Genomic DNA, 22,310 nt, shown 5'->3' on the forward strand with positions numbered 1-22,310 from the left:
GAAAAAATGCAACAGAGGCAAAGCTTAGGTTAAGCTACAGTGATAGATGAAGCGATGAACAGTAGGTAAATGGGAGAAGTTTCAGGCTCTAAACAGTGTTTTTGAATAAGATGCTTTTGAATGTAGGTGAGCTACTCCTAGGTGTCCCAATGATAACTTTTATCGAGAACTGAGCTTTCATAAGCAACAGATAATCGCAAACATAGCACAAGATTGGAGGGATCACTAGGAAAATTTCAACCAGTTCTCAGTTGGCATCTAATGTTCTGAACCGCCTACAGATTATAAAAAGATAACTGCATTGAAATTGAGCATTCATGGAAATGCTGTTTTAGCACTTTTGTGGGATTTTCCTGCTTAACTACATAAGTTGCTAATGCTGCTCCTTCGCACCACTTTTTAATACTATAGATTAGTACTTCAGTTTGGCCTAGTTGGGGTCTACTGCATCGCGGTCAATATGATATGTTTTTAATACTAGTTGCAGAAGTGTGATACCTTCTATGTGTGGACCTCGGACTCGCCATGTCATCTTCCTTTGCAATTATCATGGCATAGAACAAATGTGGACAAATATTAAACATTGCTTTCTCTCTAGCCGAACCTACCATCTACCTTTCGTGTCCGTTTAAACCACGTGACCTTGCTCATAAGATTATAAAGTTTATAACACATTAGGCAAGTCTATAAATGAACATGCTTACTGCTTACTTGCATTTACTTAATTCTAACCTGCCTTTGATGTAATGTGTACATGATTTTTGCTGTCAAAAAAAAGGGAAAGCATGACTGCCTTGATTGTAACACTCAACTTTTGGATTTCTTGTGGAAAATTTTTATTCTGCTTTGATGCTCCTTTGCATGGTGATTGTAGCTGCCAGTGTCGATTGAGTAAGGTTCTTCAGGTTCAGTCTTGTTATCTATATAATGTCACTGGGCCAACTATTCTGTATACCTCACTCTTCCAGTGCTCAAGCTAGTCGTGCATTGAAGAGTGAAAGAATGAAAAGAAATAAGTGTATTTGGGGCACCTAATTTTACAGATACAAACACACATAAAAAAAAATTGAAATATACTTGTGCAAGTATGATAATATAATTTGTAGGACTGTGCGAATATAGAATATTACCGAATCAAATCAAATAGCGAACGCTCGAATAAGTCGATTTGTGAATCCAATATCTACTATTAGATTTTTCGAATATTTGATGTATTCGATGTAAAGACTCGTGCAGTACCACTTGTCGCGTGCACCATGGAGCACCGAGGGCACTGCGGACAGGCTGATCCAGCTGATGCAGTAGTGGACTTTGTCACCGCAAGCACTCCCCTTTTTTGACCTGATGTGGGGATTGCACACAGCTCCCGAACACTGAAATTTCAAAAATGGCACCGCGTTGGCCGGGCCTGCCTCTGTCAAGGTTTGCCTGTGTTGACAAGACCAATTGAAATGAAAACGCAACGTGGGTAGAGTGAGTGTCAACAAAAGCAGTCCATAGGTGTTTCGTAAACTGTGAAAGCAGGTGCAAAAATCTGGCTGATTAACTGCTTATAGGGATGCAGATCATGTTGAATAAGCGAGCCGACAACTTTAATGCTACTTTGAGAGCTGTCAATCTAACCTGCACGTGTTATCTCAGGACCGACCACTGATAATCTGCCCGTACGGACATATTAGCAGCAAGCATTCCGTGAAGGCTTGCAGCCCGTTAGCACATCAGCCAGCGGCAAATTTTAGTCATGGTCATATTGCCTCGGCCATTAAGCCTAATTGGCGCTGCTTCATTGGGCATTGGCCACTGAAGTTATGGTTTGATGCCAAATAGATGCAGATCTATTCGCAGCAGCCACGCAATATTCAGAAAGCTGAGAAACTGCTTTGCAAACGAAAGCGAGAGACGGTGGATGAACGAGGAGAAGGAGCAGGAGGAAGGGGTCGCGAACTTGCAGCAAGTGTCGTGAACTTGCGGTGACCCTCCAGGTTCCAGATTCTTTGACAGGTGGCAAAAGCATGCTAAACAAACAACTTGGACGGTGCCTGCTCTTTACTGTCGGTGCCAGCTATGCGCGAAGCGGTGATAGAGCCCCGTGATACACGATCCTATTACTGTAGAACCTTGTCAATACATTCCTGTTAAGTATGTTTTCCCAGTGCCAACATTCGCAACCGAGAACACAAAGAATGGCCCAATAGAGTTACGCTAATTTTTTACCGGTTCATATGCTCCCGGAAAATAAGATTTTTCGGCACCAACGTTCAGTACGTCGCGAAAGTTTGATCGTATGATACGTTTTATGGCCACTGGATCCCATATAAACACGAAAATGCGCGAGGCAAGCGCGTACAAGAACAGTCTATAGCTGCCCGCCACGGCAGCTTTACCGCAATACTCACCCGCGCATATATCCTGAAAACGCTGGCATGCACACAGTTTTTCATTTTGGTACCAGCAAATCTTCTCCGGGGCTGTTGCACGTGGCATTCACAGCTAGCGCCGCCAATCCTATTGCGATAAACATCATCGCCTATCTATTTCACTATGTGTGGTGCCGTCGGAAGTGTAGCGCATGCTTTTAATATGCGATAACCGAAATACCCCTCGGTTCCCTGCTGCAGTCTGCGATCGTATACATTTTACTGCCGCTAGATCCCATGTGACTAAAAGAAGGTATATAGAACAGTATATAGCCGCCCGTATCACGTGAAAATGACGCCGCGGCCAGTTTTTATTCCTGTACCAGCAAATCTCCGCCCACGTCGTTGCACGCCGCATGCACAGCTATCACCGCCAAACCTACTGCAATAAGCACCTTCACCTATCTGTTGTACACTGCATGGTGCGTAGTGCCATTTATAGCGTACTACACATTTTTAGTAGGCGATAATCCAAACACGCCACCGGTCCTTGCTGCGGGCAGCTTGCTGCAATATAGCCTGCACGACTGCTGCGCCATAAAAATCCCAAATCATCATCGCTGCAGGCAGAGCGATGTGGACATCGCATTTCGTTTCGGTGGCATCTGGCATTGCCCACCAGCTCGATTTAGTTTCGATTTCCCGTTGCCCTCTTAAAACACCACGCAATAGGAAAACAACAAAACATGTCTCGTATCGCGACGATCTGCGCAACACTTCACATTTCGTAGATGTCAACAATAGTTGAGTCTGTCATTTTTTTTTTTTTTTACTTCGTATCATACATTTTCCTAGTTCGTATGTTTTCTCGCAGTTTTTTCTAAAATGTATGAACGAGGTTCTGCTGTATGCGGTTTCTTGTTTCGATTCAATATTCAATTTGAAATCTACTATACAGTATTTGCACACTGCTAATCATTTGTTTAACAGTTCTCCAAACACTACTTGCTTAATGTGTGAATGGGCTTGAATGTATGTCTGTGCGTATTTACGACACTCATGACATTTAGATTTAGCTCCAAACCTAACTGCCTTTAAATGTCTCAAGGTTGATATCCAGATCTACTTATTCTTTCCAGGAAGTAATCAAGAAGAAAGTAGAAGTACAAAGTCAAAGGCAAAAGCTGTTAGAAAAACACCTTCAACAGTACAAGGTAAGTTGCTGAAGTTTCTGTATGTTGCATAGGCTAAGTTAATTTCACTCTGCGTCGCCTTGACGAACACTTGTGGTTTATATACTCATGTTTTGCATGTGTATTGCAGCTTTTGCTCGAAAAGCTTGGAAAGTGCAAGACGGAGAAGGAACGAGAAGAAATTAAACAGGTGAGATATCTTGTTTCATATGTTATTTGGGGTAATATGACAAAACAGCAGTCAGCATAGCATTCTTTATGGTGGAACACTACTGTAGAACCCCTCTAATACCTTTTCCATGGGCCATGACAAAAACCATAATAGCCGTGAAACATATCACCCAAATGTGCTGTTAAGATCACATAACTGTGCTGTTAAAACAAAGACACTGTGCATGGTAAAGAATTTGCAGTCACTGACCGATAATGTGGTCTCATTGGTCTCACTCTGTCGAAATATCAGATTCGACAGAGCTTGTGTGGCTTATTTCACAAGTGGCCAGAAAAAAAAAAAAAATATTTTCAGGTGGTCACTTTCAGGGATCAAGACTAAAGGGACACTAAAGCAAATACTAAGTCGACATGGACTGTTTAAATACCATTTCAGGAACCTCACAACTCTTGTTTTGTGCCAAGAGAAGACTTAGTTTATGAGAAAATTGCATCTTAGGGGTTCCAAGTACTTTTATCACAATTCAAATCTCCCGCCACACAGCCGGGGAGTGGCGATGCTGCATACACCATCCATACGTTTTTTGCATTAAACACAAACATGCAGCCATGGAGAAACGGAGCCAAGACAGATCGGTGGATTCACTGTTGCAGCCGTTTTTGGTGAAGTGGCGTGTACCTTTCGATCATTTCTCGACGCTACATGGAAGTGGAATTCTCTGTTACTTGCACTTTGTGCAAGTTTCACGTGCCAACAAAACCAGTGCAACTCTGCGTGATAACGAAACTACTAAAACACGGAAGTGCCGGCGGTGCAGAGTTGAACGAAAACGAAACCTTTCGGCCGCCCACATCGCTGTTTCTTATTCTATTTATTCTTCTATTCTTTTCCTTTTTTCTAAAAATGAGATAGAACTGGTAAAGTAGCATTTTCTTTAATCTTATAATGCAAAACAGTGATGTTTTTTTATAACGAGTGCTTGAGTACTAATGAGACAATATAAATGAGGAGTGCCTTCATTGTCGGGCAAATGTACCAGCAGAGTCTGCAATCATGTCCTGCATTTACCTCAATTTCTCGATTACTAAGACTGTTTGCGATATTGTTGACACTTCAGAGATTCTCGAGCACTAATCTACCACTTTAGCCTGACTTAATGTTTGCCTTTAATGCCCCTTCAAAAGCACGAAAGCTATATGGCAGCAATTATACGGCCTCATGGATAAGTTCTGAAGCTGTCCAAGAAAATCTAATGTTGGACAGCAGTCCCAAGCCATCCAGGACTGTTGGGGACTGATAAAGAGGCCCAGTGACCTAAGTTGGTCCGACAGTCAGTTTCGAACCCTGTTCCCTCAGCACCGCAGCATCTCTACCCATAAGGCCATAGACTACCCAGTGACTCAAGTTGATTGGGAAAGGTTAGATACACAGGCAGGCAGGCAGGCAGGCGAGTGAGCGGGCGGAGACAGCCAGGCAGGCAGGCACCGGAAAGTACATGAAGTATTCTAACAATGCTTATCGCATTACAGCTGCAACAGCTGAAAATATGTGGGCTCCGCCATGTTGACTGCATGGCTGTGGTGCTCTGCTTCTGAGCACAATGTTGTAGGTTCTTGCTGCAGCTGCCTTCTGATGGGGGCGGAATGAAAAAAAATGCCCGTATGTTGTGCTTTGGCTGCAAGTTAATGGTCGAAAATAATTCGGAACCATCCCACCACAGCAATTGTGTTGTCCCTCACATATAAACAAAATTAAATATGGACTGAATGGAAAACCCACTCCACTAAACGTATACTGGATGGAAAATGAGCAGAACTGCTGCCTTAGAATGTTAAATGACGTAATGCTGTGTGTGCGTGTGTGCGTGCGTGCATGCGCGCGTGCATGCGTGCGTGCATGTTCTACAAGAAAGCTCAATATCTGTGCAGTTTGGCATTGTTGCCTGACAAAGCAGACACTAGCGCACTAGCTGGCCATACAGACCGCAGCCTTAAATTGGGGGTCGCACGCCCATGCTTTGTGGCATTTAACCTTTTTCTTAGAGCTTGCATCCCATAAACCTTTAGATACCAACTCTGCATGGAACTATAATATCTGCAAAGTGACTGTCAGTTGCAACATTGTGGGCTTGGTTTGTGCAGACGATAGCAACCCTACAGCCGGTGATCGAGAAGCTGCAGGTCGACTTCAAGAAGGTGACCAACGAGCTCATTTCAAGTAGGGCACCCAAGGCGGGAATGACGACTTCTACCGTGGCCGGGCTCAAAGTGGACGTGCCACATGGTCCTGTTGGACGAACAGTGAGTGTTGTTTCATCCTTGTGCGCCCTCCTGAATACTCTTACTTTGTCAGAAGCGCATCGCACTGTGCTAAAACAATTTATTTTGTGAACGTCATATCGCCAATTGGTAATGCACATGGGTAATTGGTTTGTGCTATAACCATGAAGTCCCCCTCATGGCACACTAATTATTATGAAAGTACAGTATGTCGACTATAAGCCCCTTAATTCTCCTCCTAGCACTTTCTGCATGTAGTAGTAAAACTTGTTTTACTAAATTGAATCTAAACCATGCACTGCAGCCTTTTCTTTCTTGTTTGCGCGCTAACACATTTCCATGACACCTTTTGTGTAAGCCACGTAGCTCCCCCCACAAAAAGACAAAGCAGTTCTTATAATTTTTTTCGAAGATTTAAGAAAAGCAATAGCTTAAGTTTTATACCTTTTCTGTATCTTCAGCAAGCAGAGAAGGAGCTCCTTGATGCGGAGATGGACCTTTACAACAAAATGCATCGTGGTGACGACACGACGGCATTACGCAAGCGAGTTCAAGAGCTCAGGCAACAAGTGAGTCACAGTTGTCGTGATAATCAGTTCACCCCTGTAATATTGCGAAGGCAGATTCACTGACAATATTTATGTTCAGAGGCCTTTGTTTAGTTCGATAAAGATGAACAGGTTTCAAAGCTTCCCTTTATGTTTTTCTTTCTTCCATTATGTTTTTTTATGTTCTCTGTTGTGCATATGTGCACACCGTGATTATTGAGGCATTTTGTTTTTTTTTTTCTCGGAAGAAAAAACCGGCTTACTTTCTGCATTTCTCCTCCGCCTTTCTCTATTTCTTCGTGCTTTCTATTTTCTCATGCACATACCATTCCAGGTGTTAATACCAGCCACGAAAATATATTTAAAGGCAGTGGGCTTGCTTTATCAAATAAAGTTAGACTAAATCTTTAACAAAATTGTTTGTTAAGTGCTTTTATTAGGACATAGTAGATATTATAACTGCAAGTTCTAAAGCACTCTCTCATATATCATTGACTTGTGTGCGCTAACGCGTAGGTGTATATGTTGTATTGAAACCATTAGTCGTGATACAACATACTGTACAATGCTGTAAACAGTACTGTAAACTGTACTGATTACCATGTTTAGTGTGAACAAAATTGGTAAAGTACTAATATGCCTTTATGCCAAGCGTTTGGGACCTCCAAAATCCTTCATTATGTGGGCCACTTAGTTGTAAAGATCAGGCGCCGTACTGCTCCCGATAGAGCAGGCTAGCCAGGTCTAACAAAACAAAACCTTTATTTAACATGAATTCAAGAGATACTTAGTGGAACAAGTCGGTAATGTTCTTCTGCACACTTCCTCCAATGCCGTTATTACCATCATTGTTAAAAAAATGTTTGTTCGATTTCAGGTTTGTTTACCACCGTTGCCTTCACTGCTCTCCGCCTTTTTTCCCTTTCTTATTAACTTCAACAACATCACTGGTCGTCAGTTCCAAATGATTAACGTCGTCAACCTCGACGTACTTGTCGGTCATCACAGCTGTTGCTGTGTTGCAACAAGCAGTGTATAAGTTGAGTTGGGCAATTCGTAGAGCTGTCTAGCGGGACTATAAAATACTCGCTGTAATCAACACGCAAACCAAGCACGTTGCTACTTCTAGCGCTGACTGTAGCGCGGTGGCGGCTGCGGAGGGCATTTGTGGCACCGCTAGGTACATTCGTTGTAAAGCAACAGATTAGTCTTTGGGGACACCTTAATTTCTTTATTGCACAGGCAAATTCCTTCTAGTGGTCTTTCCTGTAGAGCTGTCCACAATATGCATGTATGATAAGAATTCGGCCATAACATGTGATATCCTTCGTCATACAGATAATTTTGATGGGGCATTTACTGTAGAGGCATTCAATCATATGTTATACTGCTCTAAAAAGTAGCTCTAATTTGTTAATAGGTCTTTTCAACAAAACTTACATGCAAATATTAGTGCATATGGGTAAAGTGTGCAGGTAAAGCACTATATGCACAATGCAGCAGATTCGTTATCCTTTCTACATTTTAATTAAACATTGCAATTAATTCCCGCTATGCTTTCTCTGGCTTCAGTGGCTGTTTCTTCATATGGTTGTGACAAATCGAACCTATTGGATCCCCTTATTCTTCTCACTCAGTGCACGTAGTAAGGACGTCAACTATAAACCAATATGAAAGATTTGTCAAGTGCCTTAAAGGGACACTAAAGGTTAATATTAAGTCAACGTGGACTGTTGAAATACTATCCTAGAAACCTCGAAACACTTGTTTCATGCGAAGAAAAGACTTATTTTAAGAGAAAATGCGTTCTGAAGCATCCGCGTACCTCTAGCGCAGTTCAAATCGCCCGCCCTCAGTGAGTAAAACGGCGGCAGCAGACAGCGCTATGGCTTTTCTACGCAAAACCCAAGTGCGCGGCCAGAAACAGAGCCTTGACAGAGCCGACAGCAGCGCGAAAGTGGAACTATAGTGACTAGCGGAAGGGAAAGTGCGCGACGATAAGCTGGTTCTTTATTTTATGATGCCAACTTTGACACTCGTTGCAATGGACGACCCTGACAACGACACATTGGCTCGCGATGCTGGGCTCGACTTCAGCGATTTAAGCACTGATGAACGTGACCTGCTGCTGAGGGCTCGCGCTGCCGGCGTCATTGCGTACTGCTACGACGGCAACTGTATTTCATGGATGTACATATTCACACATTTGTAGCTTTTCCTTCGTGAAAACCAAATGCCGCACTCACCGCCCCGTATTCAACCTGCAGTTGTTCTTGCACTTCGGTGAATGCAGGCAAGACCGACAGAACAGCACTACGGGAAAGCATTGCTTTGAAAGGCACTCCACACGTCTTCAGTAAGTCGGCGTTCCTCTAGACGAAAGTGGAACAAGCACACTGTGCGATTTTTCGGCTCTTTGCCATCACACTATGGCAGAGGTACGGCACTTAACCCCTTCGAACGGAGAGGTTAAGGTTAAGAGGTTCGAACGGAGAGGCCAACCTGAAATTTATTTCGCAGGCATCGGCTTGATCGTTCTCGAGTCTTTGTTTCTTTATTCAGAGTTTTCCTCAGCTGCTGCCCCGAGATTCCAATGAATCTGCTGAACATGCTTTAGATGCTCTTGAAGCTGTGTTTGCCACACTACAGGCGCACAGTCTTCCGGGGGACATTCTGAATGAAGAAAGGTGGGACGTGCAGTGGTCTATGGCTGGAAAAATGAAAAACACTGATGGAAAACGTGTTTCACCGAGCTGCTAAGGTGATGCTGGATTTACTCGTGATACCGCATAGCAATGCAGAGTGCAAGAGGATATTTAGCACGGCACGAAAAATTAGGACTGAGTTCCTCTCATCAATATGCAACACAACCCTCCAACACCTGCTGCTAGTGAAGGGCCGTCAGTGTGGACCATGTTTTGAGCAAAGCTACTCCGACGAATTTTTGAAGTGAGCAAAGTCTGCTGCTGCAAGGTCCTGCAAAAGGACTCATTGAACAGTGCCTGAAAGTTTGAACGAACCCCCTCCCCCCCCCCCCCCCCCCCCCGCCCCCACCGGAAGTTGAAACAGTGAATGCACCCCCCCCCCCCCTCCCTCGTTGACGCGAATAAAAAGTCTCCCGATTTTTTATCTCTCCAGGTTTGCAGGTATGCAGTTACTAAAGCTCTGTTTGCGATTATATTGACGCCTTAGACATTCTAGAGCATTGCTTTATCACTTTAACTTGACTTCATAGTAGTAACCCTTAGTGTCCCTTTAACAGTAGCTGTTTGCAGAGATGGTTCTGTAAATTTTTGTAAAAGATTACAGGCCCTAAATCAAAGTTATGCTACCATAAGACAGTCTATAGAGTCTTTAATTATTCTAATTAATTAAATAATCTTCTAAGTAGTGCTGTGAATACTTAACAGGAATCTTTGACTCAGGAGGCCAACTCCTATTTCCCTATTCAGATGCACATGAACTGCAGAAAAGCTTTAATTAGACAACTGTTGAACCAGCTTCAATGAAGTTTCTTGCACGTAAAAGAGAAAGCTGAATTCTAGCAACTGCAAGTAGAATTTTAATTTAGGGCCTCAAATTTTTTCTAAAAATTGTCAAGAATCACTGACACAAAGATTCAGCACTAAGTTTACAAATCCATATCTGAGTACCAAAATAGATATTCATAATCCATGAATTTTATGTAGCTATGATAATACATAAACACATTGATATAACATGAATTTTGTAGTCGAAAGTTAGCGCTGTGTGCATGTCAAAAATCGTCTCCTTCCTAGTCCTGTTGCACTGCAATAACATGCTACCTTGGGCTGGTTGGTACATGTCTGAAGAAAAAGAGTAACAGCTCTGAACAACGGGATGTTACTGAGACAGACGAAGCGCTAGATCCATCTCGGTCATGTCCCGTTGTTCATCGCTGTTACTCGTCTTCTTCGGACCTGTCGCACTGCTCTGTGTTATGAATCCCAACCAACCAGCCCGCCAACATGCTTTAGGTATTGCAGTTCTGTAGACTGCATCCGTTAAAGCATCTGGAGTGGGAAAATTTTATATACGAGTTTAGAGGTTACGTGGAATTGTTACAAAATAACACAGTGCTTATGAGGGTCTTGCAGAAATCCTGCTCTTAAATTAGTAATATATTGCAGAGCGGGAGTGTGCATAACACATAGACTTTGTCTGCTTTAGAGGTCTCAACAAAATGCAGGTAACAGAATAATGATATTGTCCTTCTTCATTGCAGACTCACAAAACTCTAAATTTGATACTTGAGCTTCCTGAAATTCTTTGATCTTCAAAAATTTTTTCGTAAGAAATGAAATATATGGCCTTAATAAAAAAAAAATCAGCTGCCTACAGTTGATTGCTTTTAACTTATTCTTTCAAGTGCAACAAACCTCATCAATAACGAAAGGCAGGTGGCGATGCCACCTTTAAGTTCCCGCACCATCTCACCATGTCGTCATAGATTTTGGCAGTGTCTGCTTGGGCTTAGTTAAATTGTTATATGTAAATTTAAAATGCATTGTATTCAAGAGGAGATAAAGATTGAACTTGGCAAGTTTCGTGAATTTTTACTGAGCAGTAAATGCTATTGTGTCAGTGCAAAATTAAAGAAAGAAATTGAACTTCGACCTTAATTTTTTCTGGCAATAATCAACCAGTTATTGTGAAATTCATGAAACTAGAGTTTTGAAAGAATAATTTATCAGTCTCAACTGATTAAGTGTCCCCTTTAGTGTCTCTTTAGGGGATTAATGCAGATAGTTGTTTATCCATTGAAAGAGTGCATTCCACTGGTATCCAGGCTCGTGCCTTGGGTCTCCTTGGTGGCCAGTGGAAGGGAAGCAGAGGGGGTCCCCCGGGTCGCCGGGGGGCGCTCAGAGGAGGTCGGGGAGGTGGTGCCGCCCTGCGCAGAAGCCTCAACGTCATCGACCACCGGCCACGCAAGGTGTTCGTCCAGGGCATGGATGAAGGGGACAAGGAGAACCTGCAGGCGCACTTTGCTGTGAGTGTCTGGTTTTGCAATATGGCTCCTGCTGACTTATCTGCTCAAAATTCCCAATCCAACTTGACATCACTTTTGACTCCTGCAGTGCACAAAGACTTTCATATTGGTTTTCATTACTCTGTGGGAGCCATTGCTTGTGGGTGCAATGTTGCAGATGCCAAAGTAGAAAGGGAAGAAGTGTTCAACTTTACCCTCTATTGACATGCAGTTTAACCTTCATTTATTATTCTGTCTATTCCCCAAAATACTTTTCCAAAATTTAAGAAACTGCAGTAGGTTTCTCAGTTTTAGCTAATTTTGCATTGCAGCTTTGAATTAACAAAGTATGGGCATGTCACTACTGTAGTCTTCAGAAGAATCCACATAGTAGAAGTAAGATTTAAAATGTGTATGGCACGTGGTAAGTTGGTCCAACATAAAAGGTGATATGCTGTATAAACAAACAGAACGAAGAAGGATCAGATCAGAATCGGAACAGTGTATATAAAAGGCGGCTCAAGGCCTAGTTGAAGAAGGGGGAAAGGGGGGAATGCTTTAAACCAGGCACGTACCCAGGATATTTTTTCTTGGAGGTGGGGTACCTTTATTAGTCCAAATGTGAATAATGCCCACCATTTGCCATAAAGACACATAAACCCGCAAATTAGAAATGAAATGAGGTGTATCTCACAGGTACACCTGTGATATACACGTATCCTTTACTTGGCGAACCAGGAACCGCATCAAATGGACTCTCGCAGGAAAGAAGTGCAGGAACAAGTAAACAAGCGAAAGTGTAAAATATAAATTTCTAGTAACGTTTTTGAATTAGCTCTGGAAGAACAATAGAGAAATATATATTTGCGAAACAATCACAGTTCTTTTGGATCCCTCGTTTACTGCTCTACCAAGTGCCAAAACCGACTAGTATTGTTATTTGGGAAGTTGCATAACGATGCGTGGCCACCAGTCCCGTACAACAGCGTAGAGCGCAGGATGCTGTGGTTCTAGGCTTATTGCACCCACATATAACATCTACATAAGCACAGCGGAGAAGTGGCTACATCAGGCGGCTCGACTGATAACTGTAGAGGAGTCATTCAAAACACTGAGTCATTCTCCACTTGCGGTGGCTTTTTCTCGACTTCCTTTTTAAATAAAGAGATGTTGATCCATAAATATTTTCACAAACACTGGTTAAATTGGTTAATTTTCGCTTTTCTTTTTTGTTTGGCTGTTGCCTCAACTCTCTCCTTGAATAGATCGCTTAATTTCTCAACTCCTTGCAACTCTTTGTTTCCAGTTGCCAATTTTGCACAAAAAGTGCTGTACAATTAGGGGAAAATCAGACAAGGTAACAGGTGACATTCATTTTGCTTATGGGCTTAATGGTTATTGCAGGATTTTATTTTCCACCATATCTAGCCCATATCACAGTTATATGGTTTCGAGGATCTGCCATAGTCGAGGTGAGCTGTCACTCGAGGAAATAATGAAGCAAAGTGAAAAGTTAAACACAACTGGCGTTTAACCGGCCACAATTCGTTCCACAAGCATACAGACCAGACTACGAACCAAATCCATTTTCTTGTCCCTGGATCAGTCTAAACAAAAAATGTTCAACTAACGAAGGAACAGTGAGGCACGTGACCGTTGCAATAGATGGTGACAACTGATCGCATCTCGAGTTAATCGCGCAGCCACCGAATCAATGAGAAAACTGGCCTTCACATTCCAGGAGATGCCGATAACTACTGGCATCCAAAATGAGTGAAAAAAGGCAGCAAAATGTTGACCGCCGAATAGCTCTCAAGTCTCAAGATTGATTTGGCAGCGCTTCAGGGATGTACGAGGGCTGGTGGTGCCAGCAGGTGGGTGGGATATGCCACTTAAATTCGGGGCGGAGGGGGGTCGTTCCCTGACTTCTTTACGCTGGTGTTTCAGCGACTGCTTTCGCATCCACGCGTGCGTGGTCTTGCAGCGGTTAGTTTTGGTTCTATCTTGCAGGCTGTTTTCGTTTGTTGCGCTCGTAAAAGCTAAACTCTATCTGGTTTCTAATCCATCAAAGATTCAGCACTAGATGCTAGTGCGTTTATTGCTTACAAGGGTGCAATTACATCTGTTCACAGGCAGGCACTGGTGTATATTAACAATGCCACAGTACAGTATAGAAACAATGCTGCCATGCCTGCATTTCTTTTCTTGAGACTGGAGAAAACCGATTGCCCCTCGTTGGCGATGGGATGAAGTATCAGTGCACGTTTCTGGCTCATTTGGTTTTTCTGCTGGTTGCTCTTCTACAACTGAGTCGAGCAGCGATTCCTTCAATCTATACTGGCCAAGTGCCGAATCAGAGCATATCTTTTCCAATGTATCTCTTCTTTATTCTTACTATAGGTATTCATGCAAGTCCACCTGTATTCATGAATAAAAAATGCACGTTTACCTACGGAAAATATTTTTTTGTCACTGTAGGGTCACTTTAAAAAAGTTGCAGTAAATGCTTTTCGAAATAGGTCTGGCTGAAGATTTTAAATTTGCAATAAAGATTATCGACCCTGGGCAATAGCATATGGCAAACGAAATTGTTCCCCAAAGGGCTAGATAGCGCGGCTGTCCACCAGTCACCTATAGACATAAAAAAGCTCTCCATAAATAAGCTGTCAGTCACAGCTTTGATGTCTTATTGTCTTCACTCTTTCTATAACACATGTTTACCAGCCATGGTGTAAACTGTGTATGATGTTTTGCAGTCAATTTGCTTCTGTATAAAAGTCAACATAGATCTTTTCTTCTTTTTTTTTTTCCTTACTATTTGCAGCAATTCGGCGAGGTGGAAGGCGTCGAGCTTCTCAATTCCGGTCTTGTAATTACATTCAAGACACGAAAGGATGCTGAGCTGGTAAGAGCTTTGCTTTAAACTATTCATCTATAAATAGTTTAACATGCGTAGCCTCACTGATATATACATAAAATTATACCTGTCAACTGTACCAAATTTTCTGTAATTTTTTTTACAAAAAGGTTTTACTAGTTGGTCCTCAAACATTCTGTTGGAAATCATTCGATAGTGAAAGGATGCAAGAGGAGTACTTGGTTCAAGAAAGTTTATACAGACAAGTTTCTGAAGTAGGCAACGTTAGCAACACCAATGTTGCTGAATACAGTAGCAGACTGATTTTTCGGACTCAAAAAATTCGGACTTGATGGATATTCTGGACTTCATAAGTGCACTATCAGGGTTCCCTTAGAGCTTATGCATGTTTGCGACCAATTTTTTGGACAACATAAAACCAGAAGTTCAATTTTCCGGACAAAATTTGCCGCGACAGACCAGCGCTACGGGTCAGGGAGGACACCATTTTGGATCTTGAGTTGCCTGACTAGCTTCGAATCGGATGTGAAGTGGCTTGGATCGGTATAGTAGTTTGATTAGCAAGTATAGGAGGCGTCCAAATCCATGCGGTAATGGTTGCGCCTGTTGTAAGAAACGCTGGTCTTAAGGCCATGCTTTTGCCTGTAGCCTGCGACGTAAGCGATTTTGAGAGCGGGAAACCGGTCATGCGCAGCCAGTTTTGGACACCACCTTATGAACGCCAGGTGATGCTCATGATAACCACCATCATCATCAGTTTTGCCTCAGTGTCGTTTTCGTCCAGCAGTGATCCGCCGGCTTGTATCCAGTACAGTGCAATTGAAATCATCGCCTGCCATCATTAGCTGCCGTACAACATAGCATCGCTATTTCAGTGTGTTGCAGCCATTTATTCAGCGCAACGCCGACGTGTTTTCGACGCCTTGGCCCCTGCTCTTCACCCGCATTTGTATCGAAGAAGCATGGAAAATATTCGACCATGATGCTGGACAAGAAGGCCGCCATATCAGGCTTATCAAATAAGGACGTACCCAAGTCATCGTCATGAAGGAGTTTGATATCTCCAAACAGACCTTGTCTGATTACGTGAAAAACAAAGAAAAGATCTTGTCTGCAGTCGACCAGTCGCACTGCAAAACTATAAAAAATGACTGGAAAGGACAACATATGAAGCTTGAAGAGGCCCTGCAGCTGTGGTTGAAAGGAGTCCTAGCAAAGAACCTACCCGTTTTGGGCAACATGCTCAAGCAGAAAGCCAAGATGCTCGCTTTAAAGATGGGCATTCAGGACTTCAATTTTACCAATGGGTGGATCCGTGGGTTTAAGAAAAGGCACGGAGTCCCTTTAAAGAAAGTTTGTGGGGAGAGCAGTGCCGTGGATCAATCTACTGTCATGGATTATCGGATGAGTAAGTTGAAGGCTCTGCTACAAGAGTATGCTCCTGCAGACCTTTTTAATTGTGACGGGACAGGCCTATTCTTCAAAATGCTGCTGGACCGTTCACTTTCTTTACTAATGAGCCTGCGCTGGTGGGAAGCACAGTAAGGAGAGGGTAACTGTCATGGTCGGGGCAAACGCAGTTGGCACCGAGAAGCTGCCCCATCTAGTGACAGGGAAAGCGAAAAAGCCGCGTTGCTTTAGAAAGGACCCTGCACATGAAATTTTTTTTTTTTAGAATTCTTTCTCAATTTTGATAAAACTTGTAGAGTATGTATTTCAGTGTGCTAGGTTTAAATATACATCCTGTTTTCTGGCAGAGTAAATAACTTTCCAGAAATTTAAGAAATTCAGCTTTATAGCATAATTTGCTTGGCGATGAGCTATCTACCAAACTATACATGGCATAATAAATATCGACATAAAGAAATGATGTGGAACTAACAAAGAGTGCAAATAAGCAAGTATGGTGTTCTAACCCAATTTTATATCAAATAAGAACATTGCAAACTTCAGTGAGAGAAATCCACCGAACTGCTAAAAAAAAGAAACAATTTTTAAATTTTTTTTCTAATAATTGCAACATCTTTTGTTTATTTGTACTCTACACAGCTATGCCTTTCTGGAAAAAAGAAAGAATTACAGTGATAGCACAAGCAGAAGCAGACATAACGAACTTCCAGTACGGCATCATCATCAAAATTGCGGTTTTGAGGAAACAACAAAAAAACATTTCACAACTGATATATGGAAATAAAGTTCGAAAAAAAGCGGCTCCAAAGGCCATCAGTAGGCACTAGGTATAATTCATGGCCGTTTGGCCATTGCCGGTCGACGACATAGCATGCACAGCGAGTACGTTCACTTCAAAGGGATTGCACGTTTTTGGGCCATCAATTCTCCCCGCGAGCTCCATCCCGACGCAACTTTACCGCAGATCTCGCAAACCACAGTCAGTTTAGTAGTGAGACCGTAATCCTGATCGCTCCGCACCAGCTACGCAGAACCACCGCAAGTATTACATGACAAAAGGCCGAGAAGATTGTTCACAGCTACAAGTCCGATGACAACATACGGAGTAGCGGACTTCACGACAGAGGCTATTGCACTATCGGCGATCGGTCTTCAACAAAATGCTGAATCTTTCGCTCCGTGGCCGTTGTAGATGCAATCTTGTCGAGCGTAGCTTTCTCATATGCTCTTATCTTATCCACTTCCTTTTCAGTTATGACAGCCGTGTTCAATTCTTACGCGAGTGTAACCGGCGTGTAAATATGAATGATCCGGCAAAGCAGTGAGGCATTGACGTTCAGCTGACAACTTCAGCAGTGAGCTGCCGGATGTCCTGTGCCAGCCGCGACGACGGAATCGCTTTTGGAAGTTTATTGTGTCTTGTACATTTCTGCCCGTAACGATTCACGGCACGAAACTTTGTCAGACCTCCAGCATATCCAGTATCGCAGTTGCGAGACTAACACAAAATGGCGGCTGTTTTCGTCATTTGAGCACTCGTGGTCCTTGGAGCCAATCATGACTCGCTATCTTGGTCACATGCTCGAACTGGTCAATAATAGTGTGCGCTGCGAATTTCTTTTTCTGTTGTTTTTTTCGTGACCGCAGTGCCGTCAATGTTGCCAACCAACGAATAAAGAATGCCAGAAACGTGAGCTTTCAAATGATACCAAAATGGCGCTGGCAGAGTGCATAGTTATCAAGTTATGCACTACGAAAATCGGGTGCGATTTCTCCTCAATTTAAAGGGCAATGCTTACAGATTCACATCTTTAGATCATGATAGCGGAAGAACTACACGATATTTTCTAACCAAATTTCGGAGGCAGGAGCGAAAATGCGTCAGGAACACGGAAAATAAAAATTTTAAATTCATATTTTGGGCCGATTTTCGGTCCCAAAGACCCCGGTCCCCTCTTAAGGGTGCGGAGAACCTGCCTCTGTGGTACAGCAGCAATACAAAGGCCTGGATTACACAACCCGTTCGAAGGGTACGTCCACCGTCTGGACCGGAGGTTTAAGCACCAGAAGAGGCAAGTGGTAATAGTCGTAGACAACTGCGGTGCGCACGGCGCCATAAGCAACCTGGAGGCTATTTGTCTTGAATTCTTGCCGCCGAATACAAGTGTGCTCCAGCCGATGGACAAAAGGGTCATTAAATGCTTCAAGGTACACTACTGGGCCCGTTTACCTAGCCGCACACTCATGTGCTTTGACAACGGGAAGACATACTCCGTTAACATGTTCTCAGCACTCGGCATGCTAGTTGATGCCTGGAAGGCTGTTGAGCCTTCGATGATTGCAAATTGTTTTAGGCATGCTGGATTTTGCAATTCTGAAGAACCCATGACCGAAGAGGTAAATGGCACCGCTGAAGACATCGACATTGGCGAGCAGCTGATTGCCAACTTGCGCAGCAGTGGGATGTACCTTCCTGCTGCTGTTGCTTTTCATTAGTTTCTCGCGATCAACAACAACATAGAGCTGTGCGCAGAGCTTATGGACGACGAGATCGTGCGCCAGGTGACCGCGCCGCCACAAAGCAACTCGGACTCCAATGACGACACCTCTGGCCGCCCGCAACCATAAACGCAAGTGTTGTCAACGCTCTACTATTGTTGTCTAGTGTGCATGAAGAGAACATGATGCTTGCACAGATGCAAGCAGATGTTACAAAAAGAAGGAATTTAAAACAAGGGACCATCCACGACTTTTTCAGTCCAGTTGAGTTGGAATAAAGTTTGGTTTTGTGACTCATGGATTTTTGGGACTTTTCTTATGTTTGGAGTATTTTTCGGTCCCCTCCAGGTCGAACATCGGTCTGCTACTGTATATCACTGATCAATGTGTTGCTTGTCAGTATTCGCTGTACCAAGTTTGTTGCTGTTTCTGTGCAGCATCTAAAGGTAAATCATCTTTAATATCATGCATATGTATTTCCTGAAAAATGTGTGCTCAGGGCAGTCTTCTTAAAAGATTGTGTAATAAGGGTGTGGCAAGGCTGGGCCAATTGTGCCAATCTATGTAATTTCGTTAAAGATGTTTCATCCGTACTCCAAATCAAGGAAACTGCGCCAAAGCTGCGCACAAAGTAACTGCAGTTAATGTAGGTGGCGGGAAGATATACACTTACCACCAAATAATTCAGACTTGCCAGGAACTGTCAAAAAGTCCGCCTAATTGGAAATCCTAAATATTCACCAGAAATTAAGTGCCTTTATTTCACAAGAGCCTCCTAAAAAACTTGTCAACTTGTTGCTGAATGCACATACACTTGACTGTGACCTCAAGTGATCACTTACACACAATTTTGCGTGACTCGGCAACATTCAGAGATTCGTCTGTGCAGGCCACGCCACGGATAACCTTCTTGTAGATGTTGCTGCACTTGAAAAAAGAAATACTTGCTGAGTGGCGAAAGACTATAAGGAACTTTCCAACTTTTTTTAAGTGTATAGGTGAGAAAAAAAAACACATTTTGGCATGCTGGCGGATGTGAATCGCAGTACACATTATGCTATATCTCTGCACTAAAGCGTGATTGGCACCTGCACTGCAGGATTCCTTTCACATTTACTTTGTTGGTGGTTTTTGTTTTCGAGTCCTGTAGAATCCTTACAACGATCCCAGATATGACGACTTATCGGGAAGCTGCTTCCAGATATAACAAAAGTTTTCAACAGCACTGTACTGCTACAATGAGCACATAGAAACCGGTCGCGGTAAAAGGAGAGTGCACACGAAGTTTCGAAGCACAGAAGCGCCCCAAACTGGGTGAACTGGGCAGCGCACCCCCCGCTCCAGTTCAACAACAATGAAGATACGAGCGCCACAATCAGTGAGCGCCGCATGCGGATTTCTGAAGCCGCGAGGAAAGTCACTCGCTTTTAACTCTTTCAACCATGCTAGGGTGGCCATGCTTTCAAGGCATGTCTCTAGCATGTTTCAGGGCAAGGCACAACGGTGGCCATGGCCTCATGATGGCAGCATTTTAGTTTTTTGCACATTTCTCTCAGGAGGTCAGGATAGCGGCGATTTCATTTAGAGTCAGGGGGCGTTGCTATGCACCATTATCAGAAGGTCGTGGTTCGTCGACGCTTCGTTTGCATCATTGCCGATAAGCATACATTTCAAACTTCATACTTTTTTGGCGGAAGTGACATAGGAAATGTAACTTCACGCCTCTCGGCACGTGCGCAGTTGGCACTGCAGTCATAAAGGCAAGACTTTTACAAAATGCCAGCGTGCCACAGCAGTTTCTGCTTCCAGCCAACTAAAACGCTTCGCTATCATGTTCGCAATCCACTCGTGTCCTGCTGATAGTAAAATATATAACAAGCCCTCAATGAAAAAATGGAAGCAACTGCACTTGTAGTCTCAAAATGGCATGTGATCGGAACTGGCCGGGCGCCATTTTGAATGAGCTACAACGCTGCATTCCGTTCTTCAGATGGCATTTTCAGCGGAATCTTTCAGCTAGATGCGGCAAAATGCTGGGAACAAAAAGTAAGATAATAAAAGTACCATGTTCGGACCCAAGTGGTGCTGCCGCCAGCTTCAGTGTTATTAATTACTGAGCATTTTAAAGGGCAAGTCCACATATAACAAACTACTGATGCACCGATCACTTTTCGTGCAACTATCTAGTACGTTATAAATGGCTTCAACTGTCGTTGAACCCGAATTGAAGCTCCTCACAACTGTGTTGTGCAAAACCATGTACTATAGACATAATTTTTGTTGGTTGGATTATAAGACGGCCAGATTGTACAACGTTTTCGCACGGTCCTGAGGAAGTTGTATAATTGGGATTTGACTGTATCTGCATATTTGGTAAATGGTCATTTTTCAAGTGAAGGGCGGATACTTTTAAAGTATGCTGGACATGGAATGGTTGATGATCTAATGTCTTACGTTCCTGCAGGGTAATTCCATGCAAAATCAACCAGTGTTTTTTCAACTGTCACAGATATAGTTGTTGAAAAAATTTTCCTATGTTTGTTGAAGTTTGTAACTCATTCTCCTCATTTATTTTTCATCCCAAAAATTTTCTAGCATTTTGGCAAACATTTATTGTTCTTGCCCAGCTGAGCCAGAAGGCAGCTATCGACATTTTTTTGTGTTTTTTTTTTTTTTTTCAGGGCACATCGTCTGATCCAGTCTTTCAAGTGATGTATATGGCGAGACTTTGAAGCAATGTGACTGCCAAAATAACCAATATTTTAAATATTTTAACACATGGGTGCTTTGGCATTGGGAAAGGCCGGTAAAATTGCAAAGTTTGAATTTTTTTTCTCGGAACACGAGCAAATCCAGAAGCCACAACTTAAATATAGAATGGCAGCCTGGTTAATGTGGTATAACTGAAAAATATTTGAAACTTTCAAGGTTCAGATGGTCGCATGAAACATAACTGCGAAGTTATAATTTTTTACAAAATGCTTCATGTTTAAGGTAAAAAAAAGTAGCTTTGGTGGTTGGCTTAAAAGATATGTGATATATCATTAGATAGCTCTACATGTCTGCTATTCATGTGACAAGTTACAAAAAGGTATTATAATGTAAATGCGAAAAAATTCTTTTTTGAATTTTTGTGTCAGCACCGCCTTCTCTCCGATGTACGACCAGGCTTGCCAGCCTGGGTTGCAGACAACAAAGCTAGCATCATCTGCAACACAAATGATGGAGAAACGTTGTCATGGTCTGTGTTTTATTGACAAGAGATGCACGCTCTAACGCAATGCGGCTTGTGCTTGGTGTGTGCCAGGTAAACCACACAGCCAGTGCACACGGGATATCACGATGTGTCAAATTCATGAGAGAATCCTGCAGAGTTAAAATGTACATTTCGGGCAGTTTATGAAAACAAATATTTGCGCTTAAGTAGCCAGTAAATCCAGAAAGAGCACTGATATCATTCATGCAAAGTATTTGAAAAGATATGTCGCACTGCAATACAGTGCTGCGTATCAACATGCACTGCAGGAGCAGGAGCAGGACACTTTGTGCCCTGCTCCTTGGAACCCAAAGACTGTCATAAGACGATGCAAGTAGAAAACACCTTCATAAATACAACTGAAAGCCTACACGAGCGTGAACAAAGTCTTCTGGTGTGGCATGTTACCGCTGTTCGACAGCCTGAACATGTGCCCTGTTCAGGATGATGTGCTCAGACATGGTTGACGTCCACATTTCGCATTCATGGAAAGAAAAAAAAAACGAGTCCAGGCTGCGGCGCTTGTCTTCATATCAATTTTTAAAAAAAGCCAGTCACAGTTTGTTGAATAGTTTCTCCAGCTCATTTTATTAATAGTCTCTCCTTGCTAGATGGCAAGACTCCATATATTTATGCTGTCTGCACAATCCACATACGAACATTTTAAAAGATTATTTTTTTCATTAAAAATATAATACATTTTTAACTTCTCACATGATAGTTGGCAT

At 42.8% G+C, this 22,310-nt stretch overlaps 1 protein-coding gene and 1 pseudogene across 1 annotated transcript in view; both read left to right on the forward strand.

The window, feature by feature from the left end:
• The first annotated feature begins 3,015 nt into the window (after window positions 1-3,015).
• Window positions 3,016-22,310, forward strand: part of LOC140217324 (RNA-binding protein 26-like) — a 29,200-nt gene continuing 9,905 nt past the window's right edge. The window contains exons 1-6 of the mRNA XM_072287795.1: window positions 3,016-3,571; window positions 3,681-3,740; window positions 5,864-6,022; window positions 6,463-6,570; window positions 11,360-11,560; window positions 14,364-14,444. Coding sequence (XP_072143896.1) covers window positions 5,960-6,022; window positions 6,463-6,570; window positions 11,360-11,560; window positions 14,364-14,444 — 453 coding nt within the window. The 5' untranslated portion in view covers window positions 3,016-3,571; window positions 3,681-3,740; window positions 5,864-5,959. The remainder of the gene's footprint in view (window positions 3,572-3,680; window positions 3,741-5,863; window positions 6,023-6,462; window positions 6,571-11,359; window positions 11,561-14,363; window positions 14,445-22,310) is intronic.
• LOC140217042 (tigger transposable element-derived protein 6-like) lies at window positions 15,693-18,604 on the forward strand (annotated as a pseudogene).

Source organism: Dermacentor andersoni, chromosome 4 (assembly GCF_023375885.2).
Source record: "Dermacentor andersoni chromosome 4, qqDerAnde1_hic_scaffold, whole genome shotgun sequence".
Classification (NCBI taxonomy): Eukaryota; Metazoa; Arthropoda; class Arachnida; order Ixodida; family Ixodidae; genus Dermacentor; species Dermacentor andersoni.